This window comes from Mustela putorius, unplaced genomic scaffold (genome assembly GCF_011764305.1).
Source record: "Mustela putorius furo isolate JIRA1106 unplaced genomic scaffold, ASM1176430v1.1 tig00003898_pilon_pilon_pilon, whole genome shotgun sequence".
Classification (NCBI taxonomy): Eukaryota; Metazoa; Chordata; class Mammalia; order Carnivora; family Mustelidae; genus Mustela; species Mustela putorius.
In genome coordinates, this window is record NW_025422047.1 from 1,647,463 (window position 1) to 1,668,795 (window position 21,333).

The 21,333-nt window shown below is 42.8% G+C and overlaps 1 protein-coding gene across 1 annotated transcript in view; it reads left to right on the top strand.

The window, feature by feature from the left end:
- FMN1 (formin 1) overlaps positions 1-21,333 on the top strand; it is a 414,557-nt gene that overhangs the window by 116,699 nt on the left and 276,525 nt on the right. Inside the window, 1 exon segment of the mRNA XM_004751031.3 lies at positions 19,362-19,479. Coding sequence (XP_004751088.2) covers positions 19,362-19,479 — 118 coding nt within the window.

Sequence of the window (21,333 nt, forward strand, 5' to 3'; positions counted from 1 at the left end):
AATGGAGAGGAGCAGGAACAGATGAGACAAAGTGCTATAATATCAAATCTCCTGGTTCTGTTATAAGAGCATAAGGCAGCCCAAGCAGTGTTAATATATGGGGAATGGGAATTATTTAAAGAAAACAAATAGAACTTAATATCACAACGTGATATTAAGTCCTAATGTGACGAACCATGTCACAACTCTGATCGCAAGGCCAAAATTTGTCTCCTAACACTGTTGGAAGGCTCATACAACTTTCCGTCTCTCCAGTGCTCTCCTTCCCTCCTCCCCCAGTTTTCTTGAGGTACCCTGACATATAATATTGTATCAGTTTCCAGCATACAACATAAAGATTTGATGTATGCATATATAATGAGATGATTTCTGTAACAAGTTTAGTTAACATCTAGCACCTCACATAGTTCACATTTTTTAAGGACTACTCTCTTTGCAGCTTTGAAATATGCAATACAGTATTGTTGACTCTAATCACTGCATATTCCATCAGCAGACCTTATCAGTCTTTAACTGGAAGTCTGTACCTTTTGACCACTTCCACCCATTTCCCCTACTTTGTGTTCCCTGCCTCTGGCAACCACCATTCTGACCTCTGTTTCTGTGAGGTCAGGGTTTTTTTTTAGATTCCACATATAAGTGAGAACATAAGGTATTTGCCTTTCTCGGTCTTATCTCGTTTAGCATAATGCTGTCCAGGTCCACCCATATTGTCACATGCCATATTCATCTTTAGTTACTGAATTGTGAGAAGATACAGAGGTTCCTTTGGAGAATGGTGGGAGATAAGGCTGGTGTAGTGGAGGCAGGAGGCAGGGTCCGCGTACCCTGTACTTTCCAACCAGTATGTATTTCAATGTTTAAGCAACCAGTGCTGCTCTCTTAGCATCACTTGGCTCAACGTCAGCCAGACTGCTGTGCAGAGAGGTTCTGTTGGGGTGACTATCTTCTCATCCTCCTCAAACAAATTCTGTGGGCCCTTCTGGTTGATCTACAAAACTCCTGAGAGACTAAATTCAGTGTGCCGTCAGTTCCACTTCTGGGTCAGGGGATTGCTAACTAGTGCACAGGACATATTTCCAGTGAGAAAAGTATTTGTTGTTTGTCTGAAATTCTAATTTCACTGGTTGTCCTTGATTTTATTTATGGAATCTAGCAAGTCTAGGTATCAATTTGGGGGCAGCATCCAAAGGCATCAAATGTGTGACTTGTCCTCAGGTAGCTTCTATATATGATAAACCCTCAGTCTCCCCAGAGTGCCCATTTAGAGTATGAACATTACAGAGTCAGCTTCAAAGTGCAATAGCTTAATTCCACCAAAGTAGGAGTTATCATTAGCCATTTCCTTAGTTTTCTGTAGACCTTGAAAGAGATGTGTCAAAGGCAACTGATTATTGACAAACCAGAGAGCAAGTGGGGCCTAAGTTCTTATAAGTACAATTTCTTGAAAATTTCCTTTGAGAGGAATGTTTACCACAGGGGATGGTTTTATAAAATATCTGTAAGCATGGGACCAGGTGGGGGTAGAAAAGACACTAAAAGAAGTGTGGCCTGAGGGGTGCCTGGGTGGCTTAGTGGGTTAAAGCCTCTGCCTTCCACTCAGGTCATGATCCCAGGGTCCTGGGATCCAGCCCCGCATCGGGCTCTCTGCTCAGCGGGGAGCCTGCTTCCTCCTCTCTCTCTCTGCCTGCCTCTCTGCCTACTTGTGATCTCTGTCTGTCAAATAAATAAATAAAATCTTAAAAAAAAAAAAAAAAAAGAAGTGTGGCCTGAGATTGAAAAAGAGATATGGAAAAAAAAAAAAAAGAGTAAGCAGTCATCAGGGTCATATCTTGGTTGCACGAATTCTGAGAGTAGGATTTTGCACACTCACTTTGAAAATACAAACTGGGGATGCCTGGGTGGCTCAGTGGGTTAAGCATCTGCCTTCCACTCAGGTCATGATGCTGGGGTCCTGGCATCCAGCCCTGCATTGGGCTCTCTGCTCAGCAGGGAGCCTGCTTCTCCTTTTCCTCTGCCTCTGCCCCCTGCTTGTGCTCTCTCTCTGTGTGTCAAATAAATAAATAAATAAAATCTGTGAAAGAAAATACAAACTAAACTCTTCTTAGTGATTTGAGTCTCCAAGGATCGTCTCAATCACCTCCTCACCTGTGTGGTCTGGAATTCTCCCTACTGAGTTGGCTTCATTAGCTGGAGAGGACCCCGTATCAGCTCCAAGCATCTTAAGAGTGGAAGCATCTTAAGAATGGAAAGAGATAATTACCAAGGCCATACTTCACCTTAAGTATCTAAACCATAACACAACTTCCATGGATTGATCACCTCTGAAATGGCAGGTACCATCCTTTGAAGTATAATAACAGTGTACAATAAGGAGAGAGGTTCAGCCGAGTCAGGGGAAAGGATTGGAACTCAGATCTGCCTGACCCAAGACCTAAGTGCTTAAAAATTAAACTCCTCTACTTCTCCACTACTTTGGCTACTTCTTTGTTTGTGTTCTGTTTTGTTTTTAACTTAAGAAACAAAGAAAGTCATTTAATGGCTCTACCTTAGCTCCCATAATCAGTGAGAAGGAATGAGAATGAGGCTCAGCGTTCAAAGCTAGAACCACAGCCAAAACCACCCCACAGAACTCAATCTAGTGAAGATTCTGCAGCTGCTAGGGAAGACCAGATGCCTTGGCCTTTAACACCTTGGTCTCTAGAATTAAAGGGGAAGTGCTGAGAGGAACCTGAGATGATGCCATTCCCTCCACCTCACTCCTAAATGGCAGACTCCAAAACATAATTTAAATTCAACAACAGAGAATGCAGTGTGCCTTTGTAGTCCCAGAAAAAGGTCACACATCCTTGTCTTGTTTTCTGGGGAGCCAGTGAGAGCCTACCACTTAAAGCTAAAAGCAACATGTTGACTCACCCAAATCACTAGCATCTCCATGACAGTGGGCCTCTATTTGCATATATCAGGGTAGTTTCTTTCCTGAGGAGTATGTTTATTTTTAAATGTGAGTACGTATGTGTGTGTGAAAGAGAGAAAGAGTAAGAAACACAGAGAAAGAGCAAGACAGAGAACATGTGCCTGTTAGCTGTAGGATAAATGATCAAAAAAAAAAAAAAAAAAGTGATCCAGGTAAAGAGAAGAGGTAAAAGTGACGAATTATGGATTGAATTGGAAAATTGCCTTTTTCTTACAAATGCTGTATCACTTTAAATCATGATAAAGCCGCTGAAAAAAGGGTTATCTGATTTCACTCCTAAGCCCCCCCCCGTGAAATTTAACCAGTTTATCTCTCAGATTAGTTCTAATTTTGAAGTTGGTGTGGAAGGTTATCATATTTAAATAGAACTCCTCCTTACTGTCAGTCATCAAGTTCATTTCTTGTGCCATTTCCCATACCTCCCTTGACATTCTCCTGTCCTCTGTATGTACAAGATAATGACAAATCTAGTAACCTCTCGCATTTCTTTATAAAATGAGAAGAACTTGGCTTTCCCATTGAACCACGTTAATGGTTAATGGAATTGTGAAATTGGCTTTTCTTTGATCTTGATAACAGTGTCTTTATTTCCTTTTTGTCTCTTCTGACATGCGCTGTAATAGCTGTGCATATAAAATTTGGACTCTTGAGAGTATACAGAAAAAACTTTGCATTATGCTTTTTTAAAGGGTTTTATTTATTTGAGAGAGAGTGTATGAGCCAGGGGAAGGGGCCAAGGGAGAAGCAGCTACCCCACTGAGCAGGGTGACTGACTTTGAGCTCCATCTAGGACTCTGGAATCATGACCTGAGCCAAAGGCAGATGCTTAACCAACTGAGCCATTCTGGCGCCCATGTATTATGCTTTTATTGATTTATTTAAAGATTTTATTTATTTATTTATTTGACAGACAGAGGTCACAAGTAAGCAGAGAGGCAGGCAGAGAAAGAGGAGGAAGCAGGCTCCCCGCCGAACGGAGAGCCCGATGCAGGACTCGATCCCAGGACCCCGGGATCATGACCTGAGCCGAAGGCAGAGGCTTTAACCCACTGAGCCACCCAGGCACCCCAGCCATGTATTATGCTTTTAAAGCCTGTGAGAACATAGAATAGAACTGAGTTTTATGAAAATATTGAGAAATTTGCCCAGGAATTTTATTTAAATGCATTGGTATATGGCTGCTGAAGTATTTTATTTGGTTTTTCCCTAAAATTCAGATCATTGCTTTTTGCCCCCTTTGAACAAATTTCACTTTCTCAGCCTGCCTTTTCTGCCTTAAAAACCACAGCTCTGTATATGCTCCTTGGACTGAGTGTTTCTGGGAACGTCACATGGTCTCTTTAAACATTGGTTTTTGGATTCTACATGTATCATCTGTGTTCTGTGTGTGTATTTCAGGAAAGTATTTTCCTTATCTCTCCAGGATATACATGGACATTCGTGGTTAAAAAGACAATCCCGTATGACCTATTTAGAATTTTAAATGCCATAGTCTTTGGCTAGAGAATGTTGAGGGAGCGTTAACATGATTTTCTGGCTGAATGGCCTAGTTATTTTTCTCTTGTCTTTAGATTTTTATAGACTTCAATTAAGCCATGTTGATTTATTATTATCACTATTTCTAAATTGCTTTAAGAATTGCAGCTATTCCATAAATGTCCTGTAATAACCTATATCATAAAACTTCCCTCTCCACCTATAGAAAGTAAATGACCTTGATTCTAAGAACTGATAAAACATTCCTTTAGAATATTTCATGATACTTTTTAAAGTGTTGAGACAGTAGTGCTATATATACTTTTGTTTAAATCCCAAATTAAAGTGATGTACAAAGTGGAGGCAATATTGAATATATTTCAAAACTATGCAAATGTGATTCTCTTACCCACTGATCTCTACCACTAACCTCACTCTATGATGAGCCCCTATTTATTAAGTGTCTTTGGTGCTCAAGGAAGCACTGGGTTAAGAAAATTAGCACATTTGGGGCACCTGGGTGGCTCAGTGAGTTAAGTCTCTGCCTTCAGCTCGGGTCATGATCTCAGGGCCCTGGGATCGAGCCCCACATCTGGCTCTCTGCCCAGCAGGGAGCCTGCTTCCCCCTCCCTCTCTGCCTGCCTCTCTGCCTACTTGTGATCTCTCTCTCTCTGTCAAATAAATAAATAAAATCTTAAAAAAAAAAAAAAAGAAAAGAAAGAAAGAAAATCAGCACATTTAATTCTTAGAACAATCCTATGAGTTAAGTATTATTTTCTCTGTTTTACAAATGTGTGTACTGGTTCACGGAAGTTAAGGAACTTGCCTAAGTGACACAGCTAGTATGTGACCAATAAGTAATATTTCATTTTAAAGCTAAATATGTCCCATTTCAAAACCATAGCTCTTGCCTGCTCCTCTCTTTGCCCCCCCCCTTCTTTAAAGGTTTTATATATTTATTTGACAGAGAGAGAGATCACACGTAGGCAGAGAGGGAGGCAGAGAGAGAAAGAAGCCAACTCACTGCTGAGCAGGGAGCCTGACCTGGGGCTCCATCCCAGGACCCTGAGATCATAATCTGAACAGAAGGCAGAGGCTTAACCCACTGAGCCACCCAGGCACCCCTCTTTGCCCTCCCTCTAACTGTGTTCAAGAAGAAGATCAGAGGGGTGCCTGGGTGGCTCAATGGGTTAAAGCCTCTGCCTTGGGGTCAGGTCATGATCCCAGGATCCTGGGATCGAGCCCCGCATCGGGCTCTCTGCTCAGCAGGGAGCCTGCTTCCTCCTCTCTCTCTCTCTCTGCCTGCCTCTCTGCCTACTTGTAACCTTTGTCTGTCAAATAAATAAATAAATAAATAAATCTTAAAAAGAAAAAAAAAGAATAAGATCAGAGCTGTGACAATGCCTACCTTTCTCCTTTGTAATTTTAATGCATTTACATTTGTTTCCATATTTTTCTCTTAACCTAACTAAATTGTGAGTATTAACTTAACGGAATCATTGCTGATCAAATCTGGGCTCTTAATTTTTGTTTCCTTTCTCTCCTCAGCAAATTTCTTCTAGCTTCAGTAGCCATTTGGTTCCAGTAATGAAGTGATGTGTTTTGCAATGTGAGGGAGAACTGTTACAAAATACCATCTTCATTTGACTTTATGGTAATGAAAAGAATGAACATTTAGAATCAGAGTGATTTAGTTCAAATCCTGGCCATTCATTGATTGTGTAATCATAGAACTGGGCTAATTTCTTTGAACCTCAGTATTAACATCTATAGCAGTACCCGGTACAGTCACTAGCCGTATGTGGCTATTTTCTTTTTAGGATTTTATTTATTTTCAAAGGTTTTATTTTTAAGTAATGTCTACACTTGACATGGAGCTCGAACTCACAACCCCGAGGTCAAGACTCATGCTGTACTGACTGAGCCTACCAGGTGCCTCCACATATGTGGCTATTAATTAAAGTTAAATAAAATTTAATATTTACTTTCTCAGGGCGTCTAGGTGGCTCAGTCAGTTAAGCATCTACCTGTGGCTCAGGTCGCGACCCCAGGATCCTGGGATCCAGCCAGCTTCAGGCTCCTTGCTCAGCAGGGAGTTTACTTCTCCCTCTACTCTTCCCCCTGCTCATGCTCTCTCTCTCTCTCTCAAATTAAAAAAAAAAAAAAAAAAAAAAACTTAGTCTCTCAGTCACATGAGCCACAGTTTAAGTGTGCAGAGGCCACCCGTAGCTAGTTTCAACTGTATTGGAGACACAGATAGAGATCATTTCCATCACTGAGGAAACTGGCACTGAGCAGCATTCATCTACAAAATGGGGTAATTGATGGCTTTTCATAGAGTTATGGGGGGGTTAGGGAAGGCAAGAGAAAACTCCTATTAAAAAAAACGTAGCGTGGGGGTGCCTGGGTGGCTCAGTGGGTTAAAGCCTCTGCCTTCGGCTCAGATCATGGTCCCAGGGTCCTGGGATCGAGCCCTGCATCGGGCTCTCTGCTTGGCGTGGAGCCGGCTTCCTCCATCTCCCCTGCCCCCCACCTGCCTCTCTGCCTCTCTCTGTCAAATAAATAATAAAATAAAATCTTAAAAACAAACAAACAAACAAACAAACAAAAAGCTAGCGTGGTGCCCACTTGGGACAAGAGTGACTCCTTACAAAAGGCTCATTCTCTCCCCCTTCTTCCCTCAGGCATGCTCTTCTCACCTACCTCCATTTTGTTTTAGGTAAATCCATACCTTCCCTAATTTTTCAATTGTCTCTTTTTAAGTATAAAAAACATATGTACTTTAAAATAATACCTGGACCTTTGGTGTTTGAACTGATAGTCTCAAGATAACTTTTACCTAAACGAAATTAAGGAAGGAAAGAAAGAAGATACGCAGTTATCGTACAGCCAATGGCTATCTGGTTTTACTCTTCGGGGAAGGAGAGTAGAGGCAGCAAGAGGAATCTATGGTTTATTAGATTCCAGATCTTCATCTAAAACTTAAACCAGAATGAAATGCTTTTGTTATGGACTCCATGCTTTCTGGAGTGATTGTCCATGTGGAGCATAAATACTATTTATTTTAGGAAAGCCCAAAGACCTTTAGAAACATGTTCTAAGACATTCTGAACCTTAAAGAATGCTCCTTTTCTACCCCCACTCCCCTCCAGCTTAACAATTGAGTCTCAGCCTTTCCTTGTTGCCCTTACATTATTTTATTTTGCCATGGACATTTAGTCCATTTCCAGAGAACCTTGGGTACTGTTTGATAGAATTAATCTCTGAAATATTTGATCCTAAGACCCTAACCACTAATGTAATAACTATTTTCAGGCTTGGTTTTTGTATTTGTAAGAGTAAGGAAATTTTAAATGAACTAACACCTTTGATGCCTGATGTGTTGGCCTAAAATCAGAACAAGAAAATGGTCAGTGCTCTGCTGTTGCTGACCTGGGCACTTTCCAGGCCAGCCACTATCTGGGAACACACCCTTTTCCCACAGCGGGGAAAGTCACAGCACTAAGGATACACACCCTGAGTTTCAGCAGCCCCATGTGTCAGTAGACTCTTGAGAAAAGGATTTTCTTATTTATTTACTTATTTATTTATGTGTTTGTTTATTAATTTATTTGGTTATTTAGTTAGTTATGTGTCAGAGAGAGAGAGACAGAGCCCAAGCTGGGAGAGGGAGAGAGAGAAGCAGGCTCCCCAATGAGCAAGGAGCCTGATGTGGGACTCAATCTGGGATCCTGGGATCATGACCTGAGCCGAAGGCAGAGAGACACTTAACTGACTGAGCCACCCAAGCTGCCCTAAGAAAAGGATTTTATTGAGAAAATCCAAGTGTTCATGGATTTTTTTTTTTTCCTGAAATGATTGAGTTGGTTTAAAACTCATCTTGGAGGGGTGCTTCAGGGGCTCAGTCACTGAGCGTCTGCCTTCGGCTCAGGTCATGATCCCAGGGTCATAGAATGGAGGCCCACATTGGGCTCTCTGATTGGCAGGAAGCCTGCTTCTCCCTGTCCCTCTGCTTATATTTCCTCTCTTGCTGTCTCACTCTCTGTCACATAAACAAATAAAAACTTTATTTAAAAAAATCATCTTGGAGGGGCACCTGAGTGGCTCACTCCATTAAGCGTCAGACTTGGTTTCAGCTTAGGTCATGCATGACCTTAGGATTGTGAGATATTGGGTCCCAGGTTGGGCTCTATGCGCAGTGGGGAGTCTGCTAGGGATTCTCTCCCTCTACCCCTCCCACAAACTGAATGTGCATATTGGTGTTCTCATGGTCTCTCACAAATAAAGAAAGAAAGAAAGAAAGAAAATCTAAAAAAAGATCATCTTGGAGTACAGGAAAAGTTATAAATAACACAATGAACTTTGTCTCCTACACTAGCCATCTGAGAGAATTTTAGAGTAATTACTCCCTTTAGGTGATGCAGATGGACAAAACAATCCAAAGAGTCTTGGCCCAAAGACATCCAAAGGGATTCTTTTTTTTTTTTTTTAAGATTATTTATTTATTTGACAGAGACAGGGAAAGAGGGAACACAGCAGGGAGAAAGAGAGAGGGAGAAGCAGGCTCCCACCAAGCAGGGAACCCAATGCGCGGCTCAATCCCAGGACCCTGGGATCCTGAGCTGAAGGCAGAGGCTTAATAACTGAGCCACCCAGGCATCTGCAAAGGGATCCCTTTAAAGGATTTCCTTTGATGCTGTGTTCATTCTTGGCACAGCTGCAGCATGGGTAGGTCTTATATTCAGTAGGCCTCTCTATAACAAATAATCCCGTTCAAACCAAAGGGCTCCTCTGCCCAAGTGCGTATGTGGAAGGAGTTGAGAGGGGTGGTTTCCTGCTTGGCCCATCAGATCATCAGTAAATACTTTTTTCATACTGGTAACATTAAAAAAAAAAAATCTTAGATGCTAGTTGATGGTTCTAAGAAGGTTGTTCTTTGCTAAGAAAGTGTATCATACCCATATAGTGCCTACTATATGTAGCTCACTTAATGCTCACTTAATGCTCTTAACAATCCAGGAAGTAGGTACTCTTCTTATTCCCAGGATTCTGGTGAGGAAGGCGAAGCAGAGACTGCTTGCCCAAAGTCAAGCTTCTTGAAGAAGCAGAGTAGGATGTGAGCGCAAGACCCACAGCCAGGATCTTAACAGTACGCACTGCCCAAGCATTCCTGATTACTGAAAGACCACAGACACACTGCTGTCTTATTTGCTTCCATCCTCACAAGGAGGCCCCGGTCTCTTCTTTTTAACTTTCACAGTCTTTTAGTTTGTTATCAACAGCCAGCCCATTTCCCATGAAGATTTGATGCTGCTCCATGGAACCAGTCTTAGAAACATTTTACACTAGGACTGCTCGGTGGAAAAAAAGCCTTAATCACTGACACCTGCCCTTGCAGCCTGTCAATGCGGGGCAGGTGCAGCCTGTGGCTGTTGTTGTTTTTTAAGAACAGTTAGTAAGAGCAGTTGCCAGCTTCTCCTAGGCTGACTTAGAGGGGCTGTTGCAAGTGATGTGTTAGTGCTCAGGGAGGAGCTCCACCATGAAGGGAGGGAAGATGTTACAAACCCGAAACAGAAAGGGGAGCTTCAGGAGGTCTCTGGATTTGTCTTTTATTTGGTCTCATGACTCCATTTCGGAGATGTGGAGAACAAACATAAGGAGGGTGCTGTTGGGGAAGAAGGTAAGCTCACAGGCCAGGGGCAATAGGGAGGGGGGAGGGGAATAGGGGTTAGGGTACCTTGTTTCCTATGCTGCTGCTGCACTTAAGTAGTGTGAACTCATACCAGTTCTTTGGCTTTACTTGACTTCAAATGGCTTCATTTTTTTTTTTAATATTTTATTTATTTATTTGAGAGAGAGAGAGAGAGAATGAGACAGAGAGAGAATGAGAGAGAGCATGAGAAGGGGGAAGGTCAGACCCTGCCAAGCAGGGAGCCCGATGAGGGACTCGATCTTGAGACTCCAGGATCATGACCTGAGCCAAAGGCAGTCACTTAACCAACTGAGCCACCCAGGTGCCCCCAAACGGCTTTATTTTTAAAACAAGAATGTTGAAGTAGTTGATTACTAATATTGGGTTGTCTGACACTGAAATTAACCTCACTTGCTTTACTTTTCCCTGGCCTTTTTGGGGTTTTATGAGACTTGGGGGAGGAATTATCTAAACAGAATGATATGGGGGAGGGCTGCAAAGAGTAGAAGTTGGGAGGAGTTTAGGAGGTTTTTCTTTTAGGCCATGTCCAATTTCTGCAAATTGACTTAAACAAGACTTGTTAATGGTGATTCCTCTAATCTTATGAGAGTCAAGAAGCTGGGTTTTACTGATGGTTCTCGGGCAACAGGGCTTTTTCGTTGCAATCACTCTTGCAGGCTTATTTCACCAGGTGTCAGTTTGTTGGACTGATGTTCTTATTATCATGAAGAACAGTTGCCTTTTGCCTCAGTCTGAGAGGATGGTGAGATGGGAGAAACATGGAGAACTCACTGCTAGTAAATTCTCCACACAAAAATGTGTCCAGTTTTCAAGTAGCTGGGTACCAATGGTTTTCTTTTTTTTCTTCTTCTTTTTTTTTTTTTTTAAGATTTTATTTGTTTATTTGAGCGAGAGTGAGCATGAGCAAGGGGGAGCAGCAGACAGAGGGAGAAGCACACTCCCTGCTAACCAGGGAACCCAATGTGGGACTTGATCCCAGGACCCTGAGATCATGACCAGAGCCAAAGGCAGATGCTTAACTGACTGAGCTGCCCTGGTGCCCCTGATTGTTTATAACAAATCGGTTAATGAATAAAGTGTATATATTTATAATCAATATCCGATATCCTGAGCTTTAACAATCGGTACCTATTGTTTTTAACAAATAGTTACAAAGAGCATCACAAGGGTCAAATGCTACTTATTTTAACTTAGCTAAGTTGGGCCACTTTATCTGGCCTCTTGCATATGTATAGCTACTATAGGGCTTAAGGCTCTTGAGGTTAGAACTGTCAAGGAGCATGAGTTTCCTGTCCCTTCTAGCTAGACTAAGAATCAGATGGACAGGAGACAGATTAGGAGAAAATCAAATTGAATTTTGTGCATACAGGGAAGCCAGAAAGATTTAATTCCAAAGATAGGCAAAATGAGGTATATATGTTGCCCTAAACTAAGGAGAAAGAGGATGGGGTCTGGGACTCCGAAGGGAAGGAAGGCAATTCACAGGGCAACAAGAGCAGATGTTTGGTAACTAGATGTTTGTCCTGCCATACAGATGGTCACTCAGATAAAATTTATCTCTGGGAATAACCATTATTCTGAGGAAGACCTCCAATTTAGATTCTTCTGTGTGTAGTTAAGAGAGGAGCAAAAGTTTCTCTTGAGCCTGCAAGGTCTCAATTGCCTTCAACACAAAATAACCTTCATGCCACAGTGGCCTATCTTGGGGTGACCTGCCACTGACCAGTACAAAACAAAGGAGATTCAGGGGAGGTTGTAAAGGAAAAAGTCTTGGCTGGTACTGGTTTTGTGTAGTAGGCATTTAAAAAGTATGCATCGCAGAATAAGACACTGAGATAAATGATGTCCAGAAGAAGTGATTATTTTTCCCCCTGAAAATGTTAAAGCATTAAATAGATTCATTTTTCAAAACCAATCAACTAAGATCACATTGGTAGGCTTCTTAAAAATTCTGGAAGAGAGCACAGGCAATAATGTCTCTGATGTTAGCTGTAAGAGTATATTTCTAGATATGTCTCCTGAGGCAAGGGAAATAAAAGCAAAAATAAACTATTGGGACTATGTCAAAATAAAATGCATCTGCACAGTGAAAGAAACAACAGAACTAAGAGACAACCTACTGAATGGGAGGAGATACTTGCAAATTACATATCCAATAAAGGGTTGATATCCAAAGCATATAAAGCGTGGCTACAACTCAACACCCAAGAAAACCAAATAATCTGATTAAAAATGGGCAGAATAGGGCGCCTGGGTGGCTCAGTGGTTTAAGCCGCTGCCTTCGGCTCAGGTCACGATCTCAGGGTCCTGGGATCAAGTCCCATATCGGGCTCTCTGCTCAGCAAGGAGCCTGCTTCCGTCTCTCTCTCTCTGCCTGCCTCTCTCTCCATCTACTTGTCATCTCTCTCTGTCAAATAAATAAATAAAATCTTTAAAAAAAAAAAAAAAATGGGCAGAATACATGAACAGGCATTTCTCCAAAGGAAACATACAGATGGCCAATGGACACACAAAAAGAAGCTCAACATCATTCATCAGCCAGGAAATGCAAATCAAAAGTACAATGAGATATCACCTCACACATTCATCAGAATGGCTAACATCAACAACACAAGAAACAAGAAGTGTTGGTGAGGATGTGGAGAAAAGAAGTCCTCATGCACTGTTGGTGGGCATGCAAATTGGTGTAACCATTGTAGAAAACAGTATGGAGGTTCCCCCAAAAGTAAAAAATAGAACTGCCTTATAATCTAAGAATTGCACTACAGGGTATTCCTTCCCAAATACAAAAACACTAACTCAAAGGGATACAGGCATTCCTTTGTTTATCACAGCATTATTTACAGTAGCCAAAATATGAAAGCAGCCCTAGTGTCCACTGATAGGTTAATGGATAAAGAAGTGGTGTGTATATATATTTATATTCACTTATAAATATATATATATTATCCATTAATCATATATATAATTACTATGTATAATAATATACCTATATATAGATATATATCTATACTATATGTAATTATATATATAATTAAACCATATATATATGTGGTAAAGATATTTATCTATAAAATATATATTTGTGATATATATACCACATATATGTGGCCTAACATATAAACATAAATATTCTGTTATATATAACAGTATTTCTCAGCCATAGAAAAGCATGAAATCCTGCCATTTGCAACAACACGGATAGAGCTAGAGAGTATAATGCTAAACAAAATAAGACAAATACTGTATGATTTCACTCATATGGAATTTAAGAAACAAAACGATTCAACAAAGGAAAGAGAGACACAGACAGACAAAATAAACCAAATAACAGCCTCTTAACTATAGAGAATGAACTACTGGGGAGGTGGGTAAGAGGATGGGGGATACAGTGGATGGGGATTAAAGAGTACACTTCTCATGATGCAAAATAAAGTAAAATGGTTTAAAAAAATCGCAGTCTTCTTATTTGAACATTATAGGCCAATGTTTTTCAGTTCCTTCAATGACCAGCAATAGTAGCGTTTCTCATAGCGCGAGAGAGGCTGTCGTCGAAGACGTGTTTGAATGACCATGCTGCTCTTTCTTTCTTATCCTATTTAGAGGTCACTGCTTGCTTTCATTCCGAGTTGTTTTATGTCCACCTCTTGTGAGTCAGACTGAGTTGAGAGTGTGAAGGACTTACAGTGTAAGAACAAAGTGTCACCTTTTTCTTGGCGGATTTCCCCCATTAAACTTCATGTTTCACGAACGTAGAGAGCTGTAGTTTCCTTCGTCTGTATATCCCCAGAGCCTCGTGCACAGTTGGTGCTTAAAAGCAGTGGTTGGATGAATACATCTTTGTCATAGAATTATGCTTCATAAATGGAGGAGAATTGTATGGGGAGAGCCTCTTACTGTGTCACAGAATCCTTGCACAGACTCCTGTGTCTTTTCTGGGACTAGTACACAAGGCATCTCAGAAACTTATTCTGGAAATCAGTAATTAGTGAGGTCCGAGAAAATGGAGCCTTTCAGTTAAAAAGGACAACACAAAAGAGGTGTCATGTCTCTCCCCGCACTCCTGTGTTAGATGGTCTGTGTAGTTCTTAAGAAGACAGATCTTATGATGTGGTGTGGGGATTCCTTTTCTCCTCCGTCTTGAAGAAGCAGAAGTCTGATTTTTATCGATGGGCATTTCCTCTGGGCAGGAAGCTGTTCTAAGACGTAAATGGTGCTGATAAATTTTCTGTGTGTCATGGTGGCCTTTTGATTAAGTGTGCTGGCATGAGTCATCCCAAACCTACTAGCATCAGGAACAAGTGGGAAAGTCTCCATTTGGACTCAAGGCCAAATCAGGGACCCAGAAGTTACATCTTAACTTTCCCAGAGGGGTTGGTGTGATATTCTAATACATACTCTTCTGTGTGTGAGGCTTCCTTTTGAAGGCATTGCTAGAAATGTGTTGCAATCAGAATTTCCCAGTCTTAATGCTTTTGGGGTAACATGATTCAGGTCTTCAGTGTGCTATTCACAGCTGCTCCCTTGATGTACATCCCCTAACAGTGTTGTTTTGCTTATGGCTACAGCTTTTATTTTGCAGAATAAATTGCTGTTTGTGTTTAACACCTGGGCTCAGTTTTCTTGCAACTTTGGTCAGAGACCCGATGATTAGTTTTCAGCCAGTTTGACTGTCCTGATCCAGCGCAGGAACTTGGCCATCGCAGGTGCTTGCTAAATGCCTGCTGGCTGGACCAGACTTGAAAAACACTGAGACCTTAAGGTACGACAGGAAGCTGTCCCAAGAGGCAGCTAGCTATGCTGCTAGGAAACAGCTGCAATTTTTCCACGTCCTTGGTTGCTGTGTTCTCAGCATACAGAGTGTTGGAAACTACCTTGAGCTGATGTTTGGTGGTGATTTCGTCCGTCCTGTTCTTGTTTTAGGCAAATTGGGACTGTGATAGAAACTTGACTGACCGAGACGTTTCAGATGTTTTGCCCTTTAGGGGAATGTGGCTCCTTGGGGATCTTGGTTGAATCGCTTTGCCTAACTAGGCAGGTTGTGTGTTGTTACCTTGTAGCATGCCAGGTTTCGCTTGGTTGGATCGTTGAAGCAGAGAGGGGTGCCCTTCGGACACCAGGATTCCTAAGGAAACCAGGAAGTTGGAGCTGCTAAGCAGAAGCCTGAGGTTGGCACAGAGTGTGTGGAGGGTAATCATTCGGGCGGGCTGGGGCTGTTTACTCTGCCCGCCTAAGGCGGGTGGACACTGGGCGTGGTGGGCGTGCTTGCCTAAGTACCTGTTTGTAGAACAGTGAGACAGATGGGCTGAGCTAAAACAGCAGTAATCTGAAACCAGTCCTGTTGGTCACCCACTCCCCACCCCCAGCCCTAGCAACTGAAATCTGCATTCCAGATGAAACCTGCAGGGAAACGGAAGAAAGCAATAAAACAAAAACAAAAACAAAAACAAAACCTTCAAGAGCAGTAATTTACTGCTTTTGGGAGTTCTGGGCATTTTGAGATCATCTATTCCTTTACTTGCATTTCTTTGCTTTGGGTTTTGTAAGTGACGGTTGATCCTTGTGTGCTTGCTAGGTTTTTTGGCCTGGATGAAGCACAGGCTTCCGACCAAAATTTAGATGGCAAGAGGGAGCTTCTCAAAAGCGTTTCTGTCAATTTCTGCTGATTCACTTTTGAATTTCTTGGGCTGCTGGGCGGGGGGGGGGGGGGGGGGGGGGGGTCAAGGGCTGTCAGGATCTGCTTGCCGGCTCAGCACGTTCTGGAGCCTCCCTTGCTCACCAATGAGGAAGTTGAAAGCTACAGGGAGGCTCTGGGGCGGAGCTCACAGTGAAGTCCTGGGCTGGGATGACTGGGGGCAGGCTGAGTTTCCTTACGACAAAAACCCTTTTGTCCGCGGAAATAAATACGGAAGTCCCAGAGGAGCAGCCTCCCCAGGTCGTGTGTAGTAAGGTGTGCAGCCTCTGCTGCGTCTGGGCAGAAAGCTCCACGGGCTTCTCACAGCTGGCCCCGAGAGCGTTCCATCCTCGCACACACCCCGGAAGGAGGGCCCAGCAAGTGACCTGAAAGAGCCCAAGCGTGCTTGCTCCGCGGCGGAGAGGCTGCCGGGTCCTGTTGCTCCCTGTCCTGTAAGTTCAGAGCCGATGGTGTGGATAAACTGAGGGAGCAGGGAAAAGTGACAAAAGTCAGAACCTGCACGGAGGGCATTGCCTAGACATGGAGGACGCTGGAGACACTCTGAATGGCAGTGATGATGTCTCGGAACCAGAAAAACCTGAAGCCAGACTTGAAGTGGCTCAGTCAATCCTGAGCAAATTTTCTATGAAAACTTTGTTTGGGTTTACAAGTAAGTTGGACTCTGTGAAGCCCGATGAGGAAGGCGCAGTGCTGAAGGCATTCCACAGTTTACCTCAGCTGGGTGACCCCAGCAAGGTCTCGGAGCAGCAGCCGGAGGCAGAGGCTCAGGTTCCATCTGACCTTGGAAATGATAGCAAGACTGCAGGGGTGGAAACGGAGTCAGAGGGAAGTCAGGGAGTAGAAGAGGCAGGGATTTCTCTTCCTGGTCAAGAGCCACTTCCCCTCAGTGCTCAGAGTGTGAACAGAGACGATGTCATTTTGGTTCGTGGGACTCTTGTGAACACCACCAGCGATTCGGACTCTGATGATGGTGGCCAGCAGCCAGAAGAGGGGAGCCATGCCAGCTGCCCACAGTCCCCCAGTGTTTTATCTGAGCCATCTCAGGATCCTAAAGAAAAGCCACGTGATTGTAGGGAAAATAGCACCACTGGGGAAAGGGATGATGCAGAGCTCTGTGCAGAAGGGCCTCAAAGGACTCCACCTGAGATAAGTAGCAAACCGCAACCTGACAGTGGTGGCCTCCAGACAGAGCGCGGCCCCACGCAAGGACAACCTGCCGAAGAAAGTTCCCCAGTCCTCCCCACGGTGACAGACCAGAACGTGAGTGTCGGTGTCACCGAGGATGCCTCGTCTAAAAAAGAAGTTGCCGGAGAGAAGTCGTTCCAGCTTCCGGCCTTTTTCAGCGGGCTTCGTGTGCTGAAGAAGGGGGCCACAGGTGAGGGAGGGAAGACCATCACTGAAATTAAACCAAAGGATGGCGACCTGGCTTTGCTCAAATTGACACAGCCCGTTCAGAAGTCCTTAGCGCAGGCAGGGCCTCAGACCATGAAGGCTGGGGAGAAGACAACGGATCCGAAGGCCACTCCCACTCTCCTGGAGCAGCTCTCTCAGCTGTTCGTCCTTGACATGCCCAAAGTAGAAGTGAAGGCAGAAGATCCTGAGCAGCCCAGGAAGGAGGAGATGGGCTGCAGTGCTGCCCAGGAGAGCCAGGGCGGCCCCAGCGGAGCCCAGACCCAGGGTGGAGAGGTCAAGCCAAAGCCCCCAGAGACAGCCCTTGAGGCCTTTAAAGCCATATTTGTCCGTCCCCCCAAAAGGGGGACCACAGCTGATGCGTCTGAGCTGGAAGCCCTCAAGCGCAAGATGAAGCATGAGAAAGAGTCCCTAAGAGCTGTGTTTGAAAGATCAAGGTCAAGGCCGGTCGATGGTCCCTCTGAGTCCAAAAGCGTATGTAGAATTGGGTTTGGGGTTTTGTTGTAAGATGCAATGCTGCTGTATTTCTTTTTCATCTTTCCTGTCAAAGTGAGTCCCAGTTACTTGTTATTAGTGAATCTTTTCTAGGTAAAAGGGGATTACGATCAAATCACCCTTGCAAGGAGTATAGAGTTAAACTAGGGAATTCTGTTTTTCTTTTATTTTTCTGGAGGGTCCTAAGAGGGATATACATAACGATGTGTGGGCAGAAAGGGGAAAGTGTCACTCTGAGTTTACGCATTAATAGTAGATGCTCCTTTCTTTTTTAAGATTTTATTTATTTATTTGAGAGAGAGAACATAAGCAGTGGAGAGGGAGAAGCAAGCTGCCCGCTGAGCAGGGAGCCCAAACCGGGGCTCCATCCCAGAACCCTGGAATCATGACCCGAGCTGAAGGCAGATGCTTTACTGACTGAGCCACCCAGGCGCCCCAATAGTAGATGTTCTTATAAAAAAATAAAGCAGCACAAGGAAGTGATGCTGTAGCGAGAGCCCGCATTTCCTCACCTCTTAGTTAGACCTCTGCAACAACTCTGTTTTAACTTTGAAGTCTGCCATTTGGCGAAATATGTGTTTGTGATATGATTAAAATGTTCCATGTTTGTTACAAGGCATCCTGATCACTGGGTTTAATCATTTAATTCTAACTCACCATTGATTGGTTGGGTGACCTCAATCACCCAGAGCCTCCATCCCCTCATCCGGCAAGATGAAGAAAATAACCCTTACCTTACGCAGTAGTCGTGAAGAGTGAGTGAAGTTAGCCCATGGTAACCATCTCATTAGTGAGCTAGTGTTACTATTAAGGAGATTAATTCGGGTAATCTATAAAGACTAGCAAACCCCTGTCCAGTAGATCTTAAATGTTCATAAGAACAATAGAATTTTAGTATTTCCTCAGTCTTGAATTATCATCCCCTTTTATAGTTGATCAGTTGAAGCGATAAAAATTTAAAAACCTTTTGGAAACATTCTTAGGATGTAGTTGAAAATTGAACACAATATGGCATTCTTCAAGTAGTAAAAATCAGCCCCTATAAAAAATGGCTTCAATATGAAGGCCATGTCATTTATTTAAAGAAGAGAAAAAAGGAATTGAGATCAGCAATGTTGAGGGTTTAGAGAAATATTTCCTGACCCACATACAGCTGGTGTTTATGGAAAATGCAGAGCTAATCTTTGTATTATAAAATACCCTGGAGTAGTTTGGGATACATGTATAATCATCCCTATAAATGTACCTAGGTACAATGCATATATAACTGTACCTTCAGTTTGATGTTGGTGATTTAAAAAAAGTTATATGATAAATATCATCTATTAATGTTTGTTTCATACTTGGCCTTGAGGGTTTTGTTTGGTTGGTTTGGTTTTGTTTTTGTTGTTGTTTTTTCCACCCTCACTGATCACTTTACCTTTCTGGAAAAGGGTCACTCTGTAGGGAGATGTTTCAATTATAGTGACTGAGCACAACATGCAACTGGCCATTTAAATTAATTTTGGAGTTAGAGGCAGCATGTCTTCAGGGGTTAATTCGCTGTGGCCACATTTCATATAACGTGTCCTTTTCTTTACCTGCTTTTTCAACAGCCTGACCACAGCCCTACCGAGCAGGACGATAGGACTCCGGGCAGACTCCAAGCTGTCTGGCCACCCCCAAAGACAAAAGACACAGAAGAAAAAGTGGGATTGAAGTACACCGAAGCAGGTAATGTGAAAAGAAGCTGGGTACCCGTGGAATGAATCCTTCACTGCCGTGGCTTTTAGTGCTAGTTCGGTCCTCCCAGAATTTGAGTTTTTGTTTCCCTGCAAAATGTAAGGCTGAAGGCTTTTCTTTTTGGTTGCGCTGTTCAAGGGAACATTTGCACAGTTATCATGACTGCATCTCTTCGAGATGAAAGGGGAAGGCCATGGAATGAATGAAGGGCAGCCGGTGTGGAAAGCAGGAGAACCTTTGGGGAGCCAGCAGAGCAGGTAGATTTCACATTCCTCAGGAAGCAGGTGGTGGGCCTTCATATTGTTGGGAGCTGGCAGGGTTGCTCAAAGAGGCCTCGTATGCACCTCCAGAGCTGCAGTTCGATTTTTCTCCCTTTGAAAATGCCTTCGAACTCCAGGAACCTTGTGTGGAGTGAATGTAAAGAGACTGTATCAGTTACTTTTTCCCTTTGGTGAGACAAAGCTTTACTTAATGCATGGCCAATTTTAAAGCAACCCAACTTTCTGGAAACCTTCCCGGGAACTTTGCTTGAATATATTAAAATGGAATGGGCCATTTAGATATTTTTACTCTAACTGAAAAGTTCACAAATTTTAAAAAAAAAAAAAACAAAAAATACAAAAAACAAGAATTAGAGGATGGTATATCTTAAATGAATAGATGTGTTTGTGCATCTCTGGTGAAGGTCTTTGTCTTCTTCCTGAGATTGGAAGATTACCTATGCAGGCTTCTATTTTTTCTGGTTGTCTTAGGGTGTGTGTGTATATGAGGATCAGTCTTTCCATCAGAGAGAAAAACGCTTTCCGTTCCTATTCACTGATAGATGTAAATGGATCAAATTTGGGGTGGGTTAGTAATTCGTGGTTTTTCTGCAGTATCGTAAGTTACTTCAGTGACTGAGAACACAGATGCATTTTGGGTTGGCAAATGAATCCTCAGTTTACAGCCCGATGGCTTTTAGCTTCCATTTACCCAACTGCAGATTTCTGACTATCCCCAGATATCAGCTACTCCATAGCATTTTTTTTTTTCTGCAGTGTTTGACTTCTAGAATGAAAAGTATCTTGGCTTTAGTGAAAAAAACTATATATATATATATATATGTATATATATATATATATATATATATATATATATATCTGTTCCAGTCTTCTTACCTACAGTTGATTCTTCCTAAATTGTAGTGCTTGTGGTTACAGTCAATGAACCAGCCACCAAATTCTTTCTCATGATCTCGCAGTTTACACACTTAAAAGTACTGAAGTTTGCTTTAATGAAAAACCACAATCCTTGCGTGTTTCTTATTCCTAGTTATTAATGGTGCTCCAAGTCCTGTTCCTGTCGGTAGATCGAAGCAGTCTTCCTTGTCATGATGAGCATTTGCTGAGCAGAGAAGTTAACTCAATACCGTAAATGGTTTTTCAATCCACTTCAAGTAGTATTTGGGGGGTGTTTATATCTCTGCAGTTTCCTTAGTCCATTTCCAGAAGCTCAGAAGAACACTGTGGTTGACCTCATCTGTGGCTTTCCCAGTCTTTGCTTGTCATGATCTGTATTCTCAGAGCTTTCTAAGGTCTTAGATGAGATGGGGGGAGGGCAGGACAGATAATGATAGGGCTGCTGCGTGAGCTGTGCTAGCACAGTGACGGAGAGGGCTGACTGTGGTCTGAGGAAGATCTCCAAGTCCCCACCCAGTTCCCACAGTGGCAATGCTTCCTTACTACACTCCCAGGCTGGTGTTCAGTTCCTGAGAGCCTGCTAGGCGCTGCTATCCTTTTGGTGGTATCAAATAAGAATAAGATGCCACTGTGCCTGAAGTAAACTTATTTTTACCCCATCACTTGA